This window comes from Carcharhinus amblyrhynchos, chromosome 29 (assembly GCF_965287045.1).
Source record: "Carcharhinus amblyrhynchos chromosome 29, sCarAmb.v2.hapA, whole genome shotgun sequence".
Taxonomy (NCBI): Eukaryota; Metazoa; Chordata; class Chondrichthyes; order Carcharhiniformes; family Carcharhinidae; genus Carcharhinus; species Carcharhinus amblyrhynchos.
Genome location: NC_137352.1, coordinates 21,002,615 through 21,017,732, shown reverse-complemented (window position 1 = coordinate 21,017,732; position 15,118 = coordinate 21,002,615). Strand labels below are relative to the sequence as shown.

General features: G+C 41.4%; 1 protein-coding gene across 1 annotated transcript in view; it reads right to left on the bottom strand.

The window, feature by feature from the left end:
• Positions 1 to 15,118, bottom strand: part of igsf9bb (immunoglobulin superfamily, member 9Bb) — a 660,581-nt gene that overhangs the window by 32,686 nt on the left and 612,777 nt on the right. Inside the window, exons 17-18 of the mRNA XM_080214744.1 lie at positions 14,417 to 14,462; positions 11,972 to 13,633 (exon numbers count right to left, since the gene is read on the bottom strand). Of these exons, the coding sequence (XP_080070870.1) occupies positions 11,972 to 13,633; positions 14,417 to 14,462 (1,708 nt within the window). The remainder of the gene's footprint in view (positions 1 to 11,971; positions 13,634 to 14,416; positions 14,463 to 15,118) is intronic.

Below are 15,118 nucleotides of genomic sequence, written 5' to 3'. Positions count from 1 at the left end.
GTCTGAAATACTTCTAGTCAGAATGAAAAAAAAAGCAGTGTTTTCCCAAGATTTGCTGGTACTTAATTAGATAGGATAGTGGCAGTGCGTAACAGTCCTGCAAAATTACTGCCAATTCTCCATGCCATCAGGAACTGAAGGTAATTGTTCAAAGATCTCATCAAAAATGCAGCATCATTTATGTTGTGTAATTTACACTCGGAGGTTGGTCTCGGATTTAAAGCAAGTGCATTTTCATGATGACATATTCACTAAAAATCTAGCACTTCGAACCCCAGTGTAAAGAACAATCTATATGAACGCTTCACGTTGTAGATCATGTAGTGTAATGTTAAATGGCAGGATGATTTAAAAAAAATAGATGTTTGTGATTGGGGAAAGATTTCCTTTTTTTTGGTAACTGAGTGCTGGTAGATTTCACACTGTTTTCTTGAAAATATCACCAGTTTTCCAAATGTTATTAATGGTAACATTTAGCTGTTAGCATTGGCACACAATTTCGATGAGTGCCCACTGACCACTGTAGAATCTGATAGCACAGAAAAAAGGCCATTTGACCCATTGTGTACCTGCCAGTTCTTTGAAAACTCTCCAATTAAGCCCACACCATTATCCCAAAGTTAGATTTAAACCAAATAGGAAATGAGATGTGCACAATGGGGCAAGGGTTACAGGCATTTATTTTCTGTGTGATTGCCCCTGACCTTCCAAACATGCTGATGGTGGTTTCAATTTGTTCTTGATGTTGCCCAGGACCTGAAGCTGAACACTTCCCCCTGTGAGTGAAATGCCTGACCACAAGGACAGGTAAAATGGTTAAACAGGGAAGGGGGAAAAAAATGGAGAGGAACACTGACCAATTTGAGGTCCACCATGATTAGAGGGAGCCTTTGGCAACCCTGTTGTGGTCTGTGATGAAACCTGTGACTTGCATTCCATGCCCAGTAACAGGAAATTGAATAGGGCAGAGATGATATCAGTCAGAAATTAAGGAAACATCACATGAAAGCAAAGAAACAATGAAAGTTGAAAGCAAAAATGAAAAATGATGGCAAGCAGAGAACGTTCCAAGTACTGTATTCCCCTTTAAAGGAAAAATGAGTTTAAAAGCCCCACCTGCTGCACCCCCCGCCTTTCAGACATGGATTCAACCCTTACCTATTGAGGTGTTGAGGACCTGGTCACAACAACACTGCCGTGATAGCTGAGATTAATCAAAAACAAAGCAGTTAAGACTCTGAATGATCCATTTAATTGGAAGAATATTCATTAAACGAATGAAGACATTCAGATACATGAGCAGGATGCTCAATAATGCCAGTGGGTTCCGTGTTTACTGCACCTGACATCAATGAAAATGGAACAGAATCTCGAACAGAACGAAAAGACACTTTCACGTCAGTTTAAGAAAACAATACGTAGTTCTCAAGCACAATGACAAGACATGATAATTTTACCTGCAACTCACTCGAAAAAGAGTTCACAGAGAAAAGAGAAAAAAAAAATGGGACACTTAAGCAGTGATTGAGGCAGCCTTGGGTTATAACGTTTCAAGATTGATGCGTGTCAACCTTCAAACTCATATTATCACACCCTGATCGATTGTACCCGGTTGAGTGGAGACCTGAGCTATGAGTCCTGGAGTTCGTCTTATGGCAAAGGCCTAATTCAACTCAGCAATAGTGAACCAAAGAATTCAGGTTGACATTTCCTTCTTATCTAAAGGAGAGAAGATATATCAAAACTCTGTATGTAGGTGAAGTCACAATCTTAAAGGCACAGTATCCTGTTGTAGTCCTTCCAGGGTTATATGCAATACAACACATAGCTTGCTTTAGTTTATAAAGGTCTCTGATAAAGTTCTAAGAATAGTTAACATTTTGTCTTTTTTTTTCATTTTTCAGCTAGGCCTTCCTAATAAATTGGTACTTGCAAAAATGTTCATAATTAGCAACTGCTCATCAAAGCAATTGAATTCCCTTCACACCTTTATGGAGTTAAAAAAAAGACCCTGGGTCAGATGGACACAAGAAGCAAAACATCATTTCCTACATTGGTCTGAAAATATCATTATTCCATTGTACTGTCTGCCAGCCTTTCCAGCTGTGGCACGTGTGAGCCTTTCAGGTTTCTCCTTGGCTATGCTTGTGAGGTCAGTGTCAATAATAAGAAAATGTCGCAGACAGTTTTTCCATTTGGGTTGGAGGTCACTAAGAAATGAATAAGGCACATCCAGCATTTACTTCACTTACAGGCTTTTAACAGATGTATGTGACACAAGGCGGTCGCTCTGACTCTCCTGACCTTGAATGGAGATCATTTCAACCATTTCTCAATGACGCACGATTTTAGAGAAAAGTCATGGCCCTAGAAGAATTTATTTTATAATTGGTGGGCATCACCCAGGACTCCTTTGCCCACACATTTTCCTTCCTTGGTGCTAAAGTTTGGCTTTTTATAGGTGTTTTAACATCTGAAATAATGGTAAAGGCAGCTATAGGCATATAGTGGTCATGTATGTAGCAAATGGGAACAAGTCTAAATATCATACCCAAATGTAAAGGTTTAACGTATCTGGCGTACCATCCCCTCTGTTAAGAATAAATAATAGCTGCTTATGGGAGATATCTATAAAAATAAATACTTAATGACGAATTGGCTTAATTGACTTAATCAGCTTTGACGAAGGATCATCCAGACTCGAAATGTTGGCTCTATTCTCTCTCCACTGATGCTGTCAAACCTGCTGAGATCTTCCAGCATTTTTTGTTTTTGTTTCAGATTCCAGCATCTGCAATACTTTGCAGTTATACTCAATGGCTAAATCAGTGTTCAGGGCAAGTTAAGCTGACATTAGTAGAACTTCAATATTTACACCAGTAAATTGAGGGTGTAAGGCAAATACTAACCTATTTAAGACTAATTACTGCTTATGTAGTTTAGACTTGGGACCACCTTCAAAAAATCAATTACTCAAACCAAAATTCCCATTGTACCAAGAGCAAATCTCTCAAACTAGCTGGGAGGAGCCCTGATAACCTGTGCTGAATATTTTGGCTCCTGATGTTATACTTTCTACGGATCTACCCCATCTGAATTGGTATTAGTGATTCGCAATGAGCATAAATCTTTTCGCTGCTTCTCAGAAGCCTTCGAAGATACAGAAACGACTGATAAAGATGTCGCTCTTGTGCCGGCGAGAGAATTTATTCATTTATATTGGCTGTGCCTTAAAATTGAAGAGAAATGTTTGACGGTCTCAGTGTACAGTTGTACATTGCTTGCTCCTAATTCAAGGAAAAGCAGGTTACTATAATATAGGAAGTGTGTGTGTACACAGCAAATATGCACAGAAAGCAGGGACACAATAATCGTACACAGCATTATAGCAAGCCTCAGACCAGCCAGCACCACAAGACCAACAGTTCCACTAACATCAAGCTTCATGTAGATATGAAGTAGCTATTTTGGGAATAAGGACATGTCCATTGCGCACATGGCTACAGTTCAGTGTAGAGTTGGGACAATTTTCCACTCAATTCATTAGGAAGGTGAATGAAAATCTAATTTCTTTTACTTTGGCAGTGAGCAAAGAAGGCAGTTCAATTTCATCCCAAATAATGACAATCTTGCTATGTCTAATTTATCACTGTTAAATGTCAAAGTAAACATTTTGTGGGTAAGAAACACCAATGTGATATACACATTGGATAACAAATTGTTATGGATGATAGCACTGTTTGATCTGTGAGATCACTGTCAGTTCTTTACATAACATTTAAAATAATAAATTTTACTGTACAGTCAGTGAAGGTCTGTGATAAGGAGACAGAATGAGAGCTCTTGCATCGATAGGTTTGTCATGCTAATGTCTGTCAACCTTCACCGAATAAATTAAGCACTTCAATAGCTTTGTTTCTTCTCCAAGTGAGAAACAGCCCAGATTCTGGCCAGGACAGACATCAACCCTTACCGGAGATGCGGACAATGGTGTTAATTTCAATCACCTAATTAGGTTGGAGAGGAATTTCCCAGATTTTTGTTCTCCCAGAATTAGCCTGAGTCTTTTTTTTGGCCTCTCCCAGGAGGTCACATGCTTTCAAGTGGGGTGGAGATATTGGGAGGAACTTTCCTGTCCCGCCCCTCACCACAGGAATTGTAGTCAGTGGGACACGAATGATGCAAAGGTCCATTGAACTTGGGTGGGATTTTCTGGGGGCAAGCGTGGCCAGAAAATCCTATCCCCAGGGTGGGATTCTGTGCCGGTCATGCCAGTGGGATTCTCTAGTGAAAAGAGATTTGACTGAGCTCCAAATTCTCCATATCCTCTGGCAATGGTGGTGCAGTGAGTGGCTGGAGAATTCTGGCCTGATTGTCTCTCAAGGTGCCACAATTGTGGGAGAATCACTATTGAAAACACAGTGGATCCCCAAGTATAGGCTAAAAGACAATGCATGAACAAACTACATTTGATTATGACTATTATTTTTTATTCTTTCAAGGGATTCAGGCATTGCCTAATTGCCCTTGTGAAGCACAAGAGTCAACCATAAAACCATAAGACATAGGAGCAGGATTAGGCAACTGCCCATTGAGTCTGCTCTGCCATTCAATCATGGCTGACATTTTTCTCATCCCCATTCTCCTACCTTTATAAAGGCCAAAAGACGTAGGAGCAGAATTAGCCATTCAGCCCATCAAACCACATTGCTGTAGCTCATGTTACATGTAAGGCAGACCAGGTAAGGACGGCATATTTACTTCCCTAAAGGACATTGGCAAGCAGGATGGGTTTTACAACAATGATCATCATTCATAATTTTTATTGGATTCAAATTTCATCATCTGCTGTGGCGGAATTCAAACCCAGGTCTCCAGAGAATTTCCCTGAGTCTCTGTAATATTAGTCCAGTGACAATATCAGTACGCCCCCACTGCCTCCCTATTATTAATTGAAACACAGGTAATGGGAGTGTCTTCAAAACCACACCTCTCTTAAGGGCATTGGATTAGAGTTGAACTGCTAGGGTAGACTTGGTAATATGAACCGAGAAAATCTCTAATGCAGGAAAGCGAGCAGAATTTAGGCACCTTGGCTTACTGTAGGAAATTGTAAAGTTTAACTAGCTATATAAGGCTGGTACTCTTCTCATACTGCAAGCCAAAGAGACTCAGCAGAACCTGGAATGGGAAGCTTACCAGTGATTTATTTGGTGACCTTTTTGAACTATATTCAAATTTCAGAGGTAGTCCCACATACTCTCAGGGTAACAGATCTCTAAGCCTTGCCTGTTGACCTGGCTAAGCTGCAATGTTGCTGAGGGAAAGGAGTATGGATTCTGCATCAAACAAATAAAATCTCTACCCACATGGTTTCCCCATTACACTCTGAGAATTAAGCAATGATGATAGGTTTTCATATGTTTCAGACATTTGGCTAACTCTAAAAAAATGCAAGAAGAATAGCTGTCCCTTTGACAGTTAAGTTTTTTGTATTTTTCAAAAGTCTGTATCTTAATGGTAAATTTACAATTATTGCACAGAGTAATCCTTGTTTTACATCACCAGTATAATGCTGGTATTGATCTGACAGTGCAAGGAATGCTCTCTGGGTCGGTAGATAGAATTTCATTCATCCCAACTTAACAGTGAGATCAAAGTAAATCACACACTTGTTGAATTAAAGGATTGGGCTTTTTAAAAAAATTAGTCTGAGACTGACAAAAGGTAATTTTCTCATGAACTCCATCAGTCACTGAAATTTCCGTCACCAGATTTCAACTGTTTTTGAGAAGAGAGTGTTTTGTGGATAATTCCTAACGCTGTAGTTTTGCCATTCGCTGCCAACTCAATGTCCCAAACAAAGTTCTGAAAAACCAAAGGCTATGCGCTTTCCAAACTTCCCTAAAAACCCCATTTCCTGTTCAAAGCAGGCCCGTGGATTATGGCAGACAGGTACTGACACCTTCTTGCAGCCTGGTCCGATTATAGGAAGCAGCAATTTCAGTACTATCACTCCTGCCACCATTCTTGAACCTTGAGCATGTCAAAAGTCTTTGAAATGGGCTAACTTAATGGTGCATTACCAGAACTAACTATTATGAGAAAGATATCCAGTGATATTAAGTTGGCCATTCTTCTAACACTGAACAAAAATGAATGCGTTTTGTCCCTGTTGCATGCATGGCTACATAAATGAAAGACAGACAATGCCTTTCAGCTAGGGGCAGGGGCCAGTGAAGCCTGAAATGCAGTAGGTTAAGAAAAGAATAAATTAGCAACTTTAACAAAAATATTCAGTTTTTCAGATTTTTTTTGTCATGTGCCTGTGGCCAATTCTTTGCTACTCAAAATAGAAATTCCAAGAAATGTGCAAGGTGAACTTCACTGTTTTAAAAATGGACAATCTGAAAATGAAATGCATAAACTGATGTGAATGGATTGTGCCCTAAAAGATGCAAAGACATTAGAGATCAATTAGAGACCACAGGCATTTAAGTCCAGCAAGGGGCATGCATGTGGCAGGTTGTAGTGGGCTGCTCTTGGACGTTGCTTTGGGAGTTGCCTATTGCTTCATGTCGTTAGTGTGCTTAAACTGGACCATCTCGAGGCAACATGACAGCTCAGAGACTGTCTCTGTTGCTGTGCGGACACATGGATTTGGGCCTGTGTCTGTGGGAGTTTGCACGTTCTCCCCGTGGTTGCGTGGGTTTCCTCCGGGTGCTCCAGTTTCCTCCCACATCCCCAAAGATGTGCTTTTAGGCTGATTGATTGGGTACTAAATTGTCCCTAAATTGGACCTCCCTGATCTTCGCACATTAGGCATAGACTAAAATCATGAATAGGACACTGAGACAGTGGGACGGCGGCGCGGGCTCGTTGGGCCGAAGGGCCTGTTTCCCGTGCTGTGTTGTTCTTTGTTCTCTTGTTCTTAATAAACATTCCTGGGGTGAGGAAAAAACTGGGCCAGAAATTGGAGCGTTACAAATTAGCCTGAGTATCAAAGATTAGGCTCACATGGGTGGCATGGTGGCACAGTGGTTAGCATTATTGCCTCACAGCACCAGGGACCCGGGTTCAATTCTGGCCTCAGGTCGCTGCCTGTGTGGAGATTGCGTGTTGTCCCCATGTCTGCATGGATTTCCTCCAGGTGCTTCACTTGCCTCCCACAGACAAAAAGATGTGCGGGTTAGGTGGATTGGCCATGCTCAATTGTCGCTTGGTGTCCAAAGATGTGTAGTTTAGGTGGATTAGCCATGGGAAATGTGTGGGGTTACAGGGATAGGGCCTGGGTAATGTACTCTGCCAGAGAGAGTCAATGGGTGGGATTTTATGGCCTTGCTCGTCCCAAAATCAAAACAACCTGCCTGAGGTCAATGGCCCCCACTCGCTCCGATTCCGATGGCGGGCAGCATGGTAAAATTCTGACTGATGGGTCGAATGGCCTCACTGTAGGGGTTCTATGACTTCTTGTAACATGACGCAAGTTCCTTTGGACATGATGTCTGAATGTACAATTGGTGCTGCAGTAATGTTGGCTGTTTGGATCTACTTTATGTTCTATGGCTGGGAAAATAAATACATTATTTGATCCCTGGGTAGTTTGTTCACCCTTAAAATGTCATTATGCATTGCTAAAAACATAAGCAGCAATAATCATTAATAGAGAAATGAAGAGTTGATAACCATTGAAAATTACTTTCAAGGTCACTTTATAGATGATAATACAGTATATAATGCAATCTTGGGGAAAGAATTAGTTCATTGGCCCATCCTGTGAACCGCTAAAGATTTAAATTTAAGAGATGCTGTGGCGATTGTCCCTTTTAGGGCGACACAGCAGAGTAATGATCACCTGGTCTGGGGACCAATCAGAGGGTGGGTCCTCTGCTGCAAGAGATATGAAGAGAGTGAACTGTGTCCATGAGGCTGCTGAATAATTCTTATTCAAAAATCCTTTTTGTGTTTTGTGTTGGAAATTGTGTTGTGGTAATTGAACTGTAATATTTCATACTTAGGAGGATGGAAGGTACAGATTGACTTCAATTAACTCTGATAGGACATCAGAATCTGATGATGGCAAAACTTGATTTGGAAAGAAGAAATTTTGGAATAAAAACTACCTGACAAAAGTTCTTAACGGAATATTTATTATGTCTGTTTAGATCATATTTTTGCTTTCTCTTTCAGATGATGGGTGTCGCTGAATGGATCACTGTTGCCGATGAACAGATGAGCTGGCGTGACCGGTAGAGAAATGAAATATGGGACCATCTGATTGTGGGTAAGCATTGCATTTGGTACCATCAGCAGCACTTTTAGAAGTTTAGTAGCTTAGAACCAAGAGGCTGGTATTCAGAGGGACGTACCCTTCAACATGGATCACAGGAAGGTAATATGTAGGTACAGCAAACAATTAATAAAGTACATTTGCCTATATTACGAAAGGATTGGTGTACCAGAGTGAAAAAGTCTTACCGCAATTGCATAGAGACCTGGTGAGACCTCCCCTGGACTACTGGCTACAGATTTTATCTCTTTAGCCAAGGAAGGATATACTAGCCTTGGAGGAAGCGCAACAAAAGTTTGCCGGACAAATTCTGGTGTAATGAATTGGCCTATAGGAAAGATTTGAGTGGACAAGACCTAAATTCCTTGGAATTTAGAAGAATGAAAGTTGATCACACTTGAACTAAAATTTTTCATGGGTTTGATGGGTAGATGCTGGAAAGATGTTTTCCTTGGTTGGGCAGGTTAAAATTAATGATCAGAGTCTCAGACTAAGGGGCCAGAGACTTAGGACTAAAATGAGAAATTTCCTGATTCAAATGGCTGATGGTCTTTGAAATCCCAATCTCAGAGGGCTGTAGATACAATCATTGAATATATTCAAGATAAAGATCGATACACTTATAGATACTAAGGGATAAAGAATTGTTCAAGAAGATGGGATTGAATTGAAGATCAATCATGATTGCAATGGCCTCTTCCTGTTTTATATGCTCTTACCCGAATGGACTCTTCTGAGTCATAGTGTGAGAATTGGAGACAGAGTTAATGTGAAAATCTGTATTTAAGAATGCTTGAGTCTCTAAAAGTTTCAGTGTTTGTCACTGTGATGGGAGTTTGGTTCACCTCCTGTGAAAGGTGTTATTATATTGCATTGGCTTGCAAATCAAATCTTCTGATTGATTATTTTTGTCATATGCTTTGATTTATAAAAAGTAAAGTCATAAAGCAGAATAATGTAGCCTCTTGCGAGCACTCACACCATGGTTTAGACTGATTTGATTTTGTTTGGTTCAAGTAAGTTATGATCATCACTGACCATTTGCAGTTTTAGTGCAAGAATGTACAAAAATACATTTACACGAGAGTTCTATGTCCATTGCTACAATAGATACTCCCATTCATTTAAAGAAATAGATTAATGCTTTCATTAAAATAGGACAAAAGAATATCATAGGAGTGTATATGGCGTTCTTAGGCTGATATGGCAGACAGTAATTTCTAGGATTATTTGCATTTGTGAATAGACTATAATATAGACTAAAATCTAAATACTGTTGGTAATTTCAATGGTAACTTATCACTTCTGAAAACAGCCAAATGCGAGGAGGCAACATACAATTGCTGTTACAATATCAGGGTAATATTCTTGTCCATACAACTACTTGCTATTGTTCCAAATTGGCAATGTCACCTGCATAAATATTTAAGCACCATTTATTCCATTCACAAAAATTCAACAAGTCCTGTCATATAACGTGGCTTTTGAGCAAGGGTCTAACAATAGATAATTTTCAGATGGTTTACAATTGTGATACATTCTTATCCAAATTTAGAATGTTATGCAGTCATGACATTATTCAATAGTCTATTTACTGGAAAGCCCATTTCCTCCCTAGCTCGGTACTAAAGACCAACTCCCTGAATGTGCAGTGTCAGCACTGAGCCAAACCTGTTCACTGACCATGGTATTCTGCCATTAAAATGAAGGCAGAGAGAATCATGGGCAAGATGCACCTATGGTTTCTATCAACTGTGTGCATTCAGAAAACTTGCTGTTATTTATCTTTCATACAAATAAAGTGTTTAACAGGATCCTGAAACAAACAGCAACCATCAGCTTCCAGTGGAAACTGCAAGTTTCAAATATCTGAGTTTCAACTGTATTTCCACCCTAATTGAAAGCAGGCAAAGTTCAAAGGTAGTCTCAATTTAACTGCACTCTGGGAGACTAACATTAGACCATGGCTTTTGTTTTTCCAGAGCTGTGCCCTAGAACAGTGGTTCCCAAACTTTCTTGGTTGCATTACTCTATTCAGATTTACCAACTTTGTGTAACTCTACTGCCAGTTCCTTCTTAACTATTCCTCTAAGGACCACACATTTAATAAATCATTCTAATTACACATCACAGGTAAACAAATGTCTATAATTATAATTTTTACCATTAATGTGATCGATGAGCTTGTTTCTCGGAACATAAGCACTTGAAACTCTCTTCCCGAGGGCCTTCTCCACACTCAGATGCTCAGCAGCCCCTCTTCTCAACCCTCTACATTCTACTCACTTCTTTGCGTCTTTGGAAGATGGCCCCAACAAGGTGATGATCTTGTCCAGGTAAGCTATGTCTGCCCAGTAGTCCCCTGACCTGCAGGTCAAGCAGCTGCCTCTCTCGCTTGGCCAGTGGCTGCTGCTCTGGTACCATTGCATCAGTGCCTATGCACAGCCACTCACCTTCTTGCTGCTCCTCCAGCCATTGACTCTTCCTTGTCCATGCTGGCCACTGATAGGCACACTGATGAGGTGCGATTATGTCTATCAGCAGCAAACACTGGAAAGAAGTGACCTGGGATTGGAGCAGTAGTGTGGGGGGGGTGAGGGGCAGCACTCTAGCCTGAGCACCAGAGACATTTGCTGGACTACAGAGAGTGGGAAACGGAGGTAGAAAAACATTTCTCACCCCCGAAGTCCGTCACCACACAATTAAGGGAAATGTGCTCCCTAGGGACAACTGTCAATGGTACTGACTCCACTTAGAGAAACACATCTCCAGAACATCCTTTATATCATTTGAGGAATAGAACAATGCTGAAATATTTGGAATGTTGGAATCTTTTTTCTGAGTGCCAAATCTGTAATGTGAGAAGTGCCCACTTCAGTGGAATGAAAGTTTTACATTTAAATAGCAATTTTATTACACTCATATAGAATTCACTACTTCCAGTTGCAGTAACAATTGTTTCGTAGACAAACACCAGAGGCATTTTTTGGAGATAAGGTGAACAACCAATTGCTCTGTGAACAAAATTTTGAGAAATGAATATTGACCAAGATGCCACGAGCACATTCAGCTCTTCTTCAGATAGTGCCATTGGATGCTTAACATCGATCTAAACCAGGATAAAGAGATGGAGGCCCTAATTTTAATGTCTCATCTTAACTCTGACACCTCAGCTCTGCACTCAGGCATCTGCCTGGCTTGCGTTCTGAAGCCTCGCAGTGAGGCTGCAACCCAAAAGCTGCTGACTCAGGGGTGAAAACACCAACAATAGATCTAAGCTGACCTTTGTATAAAGCTGAGCAAATGTCAGCCCTCATACATTTCATAGATTCTTCATGGGGACTCTATGTGACTATAGTTAATTTGAAATTCAGTAACAATGATGCAAGTTAAAAATTTGGGCACAATTTTGACAAAGCAAAAAATAATGGTATCAATCCACCAATTGAAAACTGGATGAGTTCGATGCAATTTCTGACACCAGCAGTTTTGAATGCAAACAAATACTTAACTTAATGACAAATAACTTTTCAAAAAAGAGCTTACATACAGCTGATTGGATGTAGTTGTATTTCCTGGAACACAGGATTCCACAATAACTTAATAATGCTTAGTTATAGGGAAGAAATCAAATTTGCTTTCCAACTGATCGGGTTCAACATTCTTTTTGAAAATACCTACCCTGAAGTAGATAAGTGTGAAGATGGGTGTTCAAAGGGAGGAATGTCTTCACCTCTCCTCCTATGGATCTGACTATAAAACTCGCTGCGGTCTGCTGCAGGAGAAGGAGATCCTGTGTAGCTGCCTGTAGAAGGTGTCAGTGCCATGTGAGGTCTATAACTGGGGCTTCCTCGTCTGCTGCCCTGGCCAGCAGTGCTGCTTTGTGCTGGTGAGGAGGATGGAGAGGACCTTCTGGATAAGCTAACAACAGCAGGAGGCTGCAGGGTAATTTCAGACATCTCCACAGAGATACCTACAGGAAAGATGCCACGAGGCTGCATATTAGGCCGAGGCCGTGGGCGGGATGAAATCTCTGGGGAGTCGTGACGGGAACTCATAGGACTCTGAGTCAAAGGGGAGAGTCGGGAAGGCTGTAGAACCACCTGGTGTAAACTGGCCTCAGTCCTTCTGCCTTGCCTGGGGCTGGGTCTGGGCCTGGGTCTAGGTTCGTACCACCTGGTGTCCAGGCTGAATGTGCTTGTGCCACTAGGACCAGCCTGTTTGGCTGATTCAGTGTAAGGCAATGTGGGTGCACTTATACCATGGCTGGTATGCTTTAGCTGCCCATGACTCTGTTGCATAGGTTGATGTGGATGTTTTTGAGAGAGAGAGACAGATCCGCTTGTTTTGCTGGGAGTTTTGCCAGTCCGACTCTTTGGTGCCTCCAGTTGCAGCACGCTATGGTAAGGTGCTGGGACCTGGAATGAGGAAGGGGGGCCACCCCTTGGAAGACCAGCCTTTGGCAGTGTACTCTCAGGTGTATCTTGTTGGTGTGAGAAGATAACTGGAGAGCTTTCAATGCTGCTGATAGACAATTCCTTCCTTCTCCATAGCTCAGGAGACCGCATAGTGGTTGGCGTGTGAGTCAAAGGCAGAGTGCTACTGGAAGCGACCAAGTGATGTATTTCTGTATCTCCTTGATCCGCAGGGAGGGTGGGGTGACCATAAGATCCTTCAGCAAGTAATAGAGGTGAAGACATCACTGAACTGAGAGGACTGATATCCGGCATGTAAAATGGCTGACCATCTTGGTCTGCAGAGCTACTGCTGAGATAACCATAAAACTGGCTCTGAGGGTAACCTTTAGGAGGCCGCCTGGTCTGACCGGTGGCCTGCAGCCTGGTATCTAAGCCTCCCATGCTTTCGCCTGTTTTCTGGAATGATGGGCTGTATGCTGGTGGCTGTAGGTATGACTCTTGACTGGATGACAGAGGGGAGAGCTGAGACTTCAAGCCCATGATGGCAGTTGGAGTTAGAGTCTCGTTGTTTTCCTCGTCCGACTGCCGGAACTCAGGATAGGTGTCAGTCTCTTCTGCGAAAGGAAAGCCCTCAATCCTCCTCGTCTTCAATGATGTCTCCATCTCTGTGGGATCCATGATGAAGCGTCCATCAGGCCCTCTGCTGATAAGTTCGATGGGGGTAGAGACATCAGCCTCGGCCTCGTGCTTGGAGACACTGTATTTCCTGCTGGTTATTGCTCGCTTCGTCTTTTTGTACAGGGACATTTCTCTCTCTCTGCCAGGACTCATCATCTTGGCATGTATGGCTTGGGCATCTTCAGAGGAGTCTGATGGAGCTCGCAGTGTTCTGATGCTTTCAGGACTCACCTTTCCTGAGGAAGATCTGAGAGACCAAAATCAGAGGCAACAGTAATCCTGCATACTTTTACGTTTACAAATTTGTTATTGTCCAGTGAAGTAATCCATTAATTTATCGCTGTTGCTGCCAACACTAACATTATCCATTAACAACAGTGATTCTGTCGACTAATTTAATGAGTCATCAGTTAATAAGTTGGAGCAGTTAAAATAAATTTCACGATACCTTAGCCCTCTTTTGGGAAACATTTTATCATGAGTTAAGCAACAACTTAATAATAATAACGCAATTTAAAATAATAGGGTATTTATAGTTTGATTAATACATGATATTACAGCAATAGGACAGCAGAACCATTCAATGGTGAACTAATAGCTCTTTTATGCTGCATAATGATTCGTACCAAAGTACCCAACTTGGCATCTCTTTATGAAAACATAACTAAGTTACCATGGTATTTTTAAAGGTTTTGAGAACAAAACCTTCAGTGTCCTGTAAGAAAACTCCAAATTATGCAGAGGTTTAACTCTGCTTTATGAAATTTATAAAGATTTAAAAATTTATGTAACTAAGGCAGCCAGACTTCAGTTCACTTGCAACCGGCACAATCAGAGGCTTCATTATGGAATGACCATTTTATCACCCCCTTTCATTAAGGATAAAACAAAGACTAGTGTTAAGTCTTTGACGTGGTTGTAATGCCGCAGTCTGGCTACCATCTCTGGGAAAAATGAATCAAGTCAACCACTTCAATTTAGCACAAATGAACAAACACAGAGAGAACTATAAAAGGGGCTGGTTACTTACGGGGATTCCACACTCTTTCGGCAGTGTGTTATTGACAGAGGAGGATCTGGAGGGGAATAAGCATGTACATTAAACAGCTATAAGGGGATCAAGTTTAGCGTTATAAAATACTTTTTATGCAAGAGGTATGACTATAGTTCAGACACATCAAGGTTATCACAATTCCGTGGAACACCAAAGAGAAATCATACGGTTATGACTGACTTAGTGATAGTGAGAAATGGAGAATAATGAGTCATCATCCGATTTTACACCGATTAAGATTTTTCTTTCCATTGGAGAGATGTACAGTGGATTATTGACTTGTTCAATCAAATTCCTCCACATTGGCATCTCAAGGTGATCACTGACCAAAAACCTTAACGGAAGCAGCCATATTTAGATTGCAAAAGGAGGGCAAAGGCTTCTCTACAAAACTTCAAGTCAGGAATGTAATGGAATAGTCAGTGCCTGCCCGGGATGATTGTGGCTGCAACACCAATCAAGAAGCTCACGTATCCAGAACAGAGTAACCTGCTGGATCTGAGCCCCAGGCCTTGAACTCCATAACCACCCTCTTCACTACCTGGTGCATTGTAGCAATTTACTAAGGTTATTTCAGCAGCATTTCCCAGTCGCATGACTTCAACCAACTGGAAGGATAAGAGCTGGAATGTAGTGGGAATGTTATTCCCTGGGAGGTCTCACCAAATTGACTTGGGT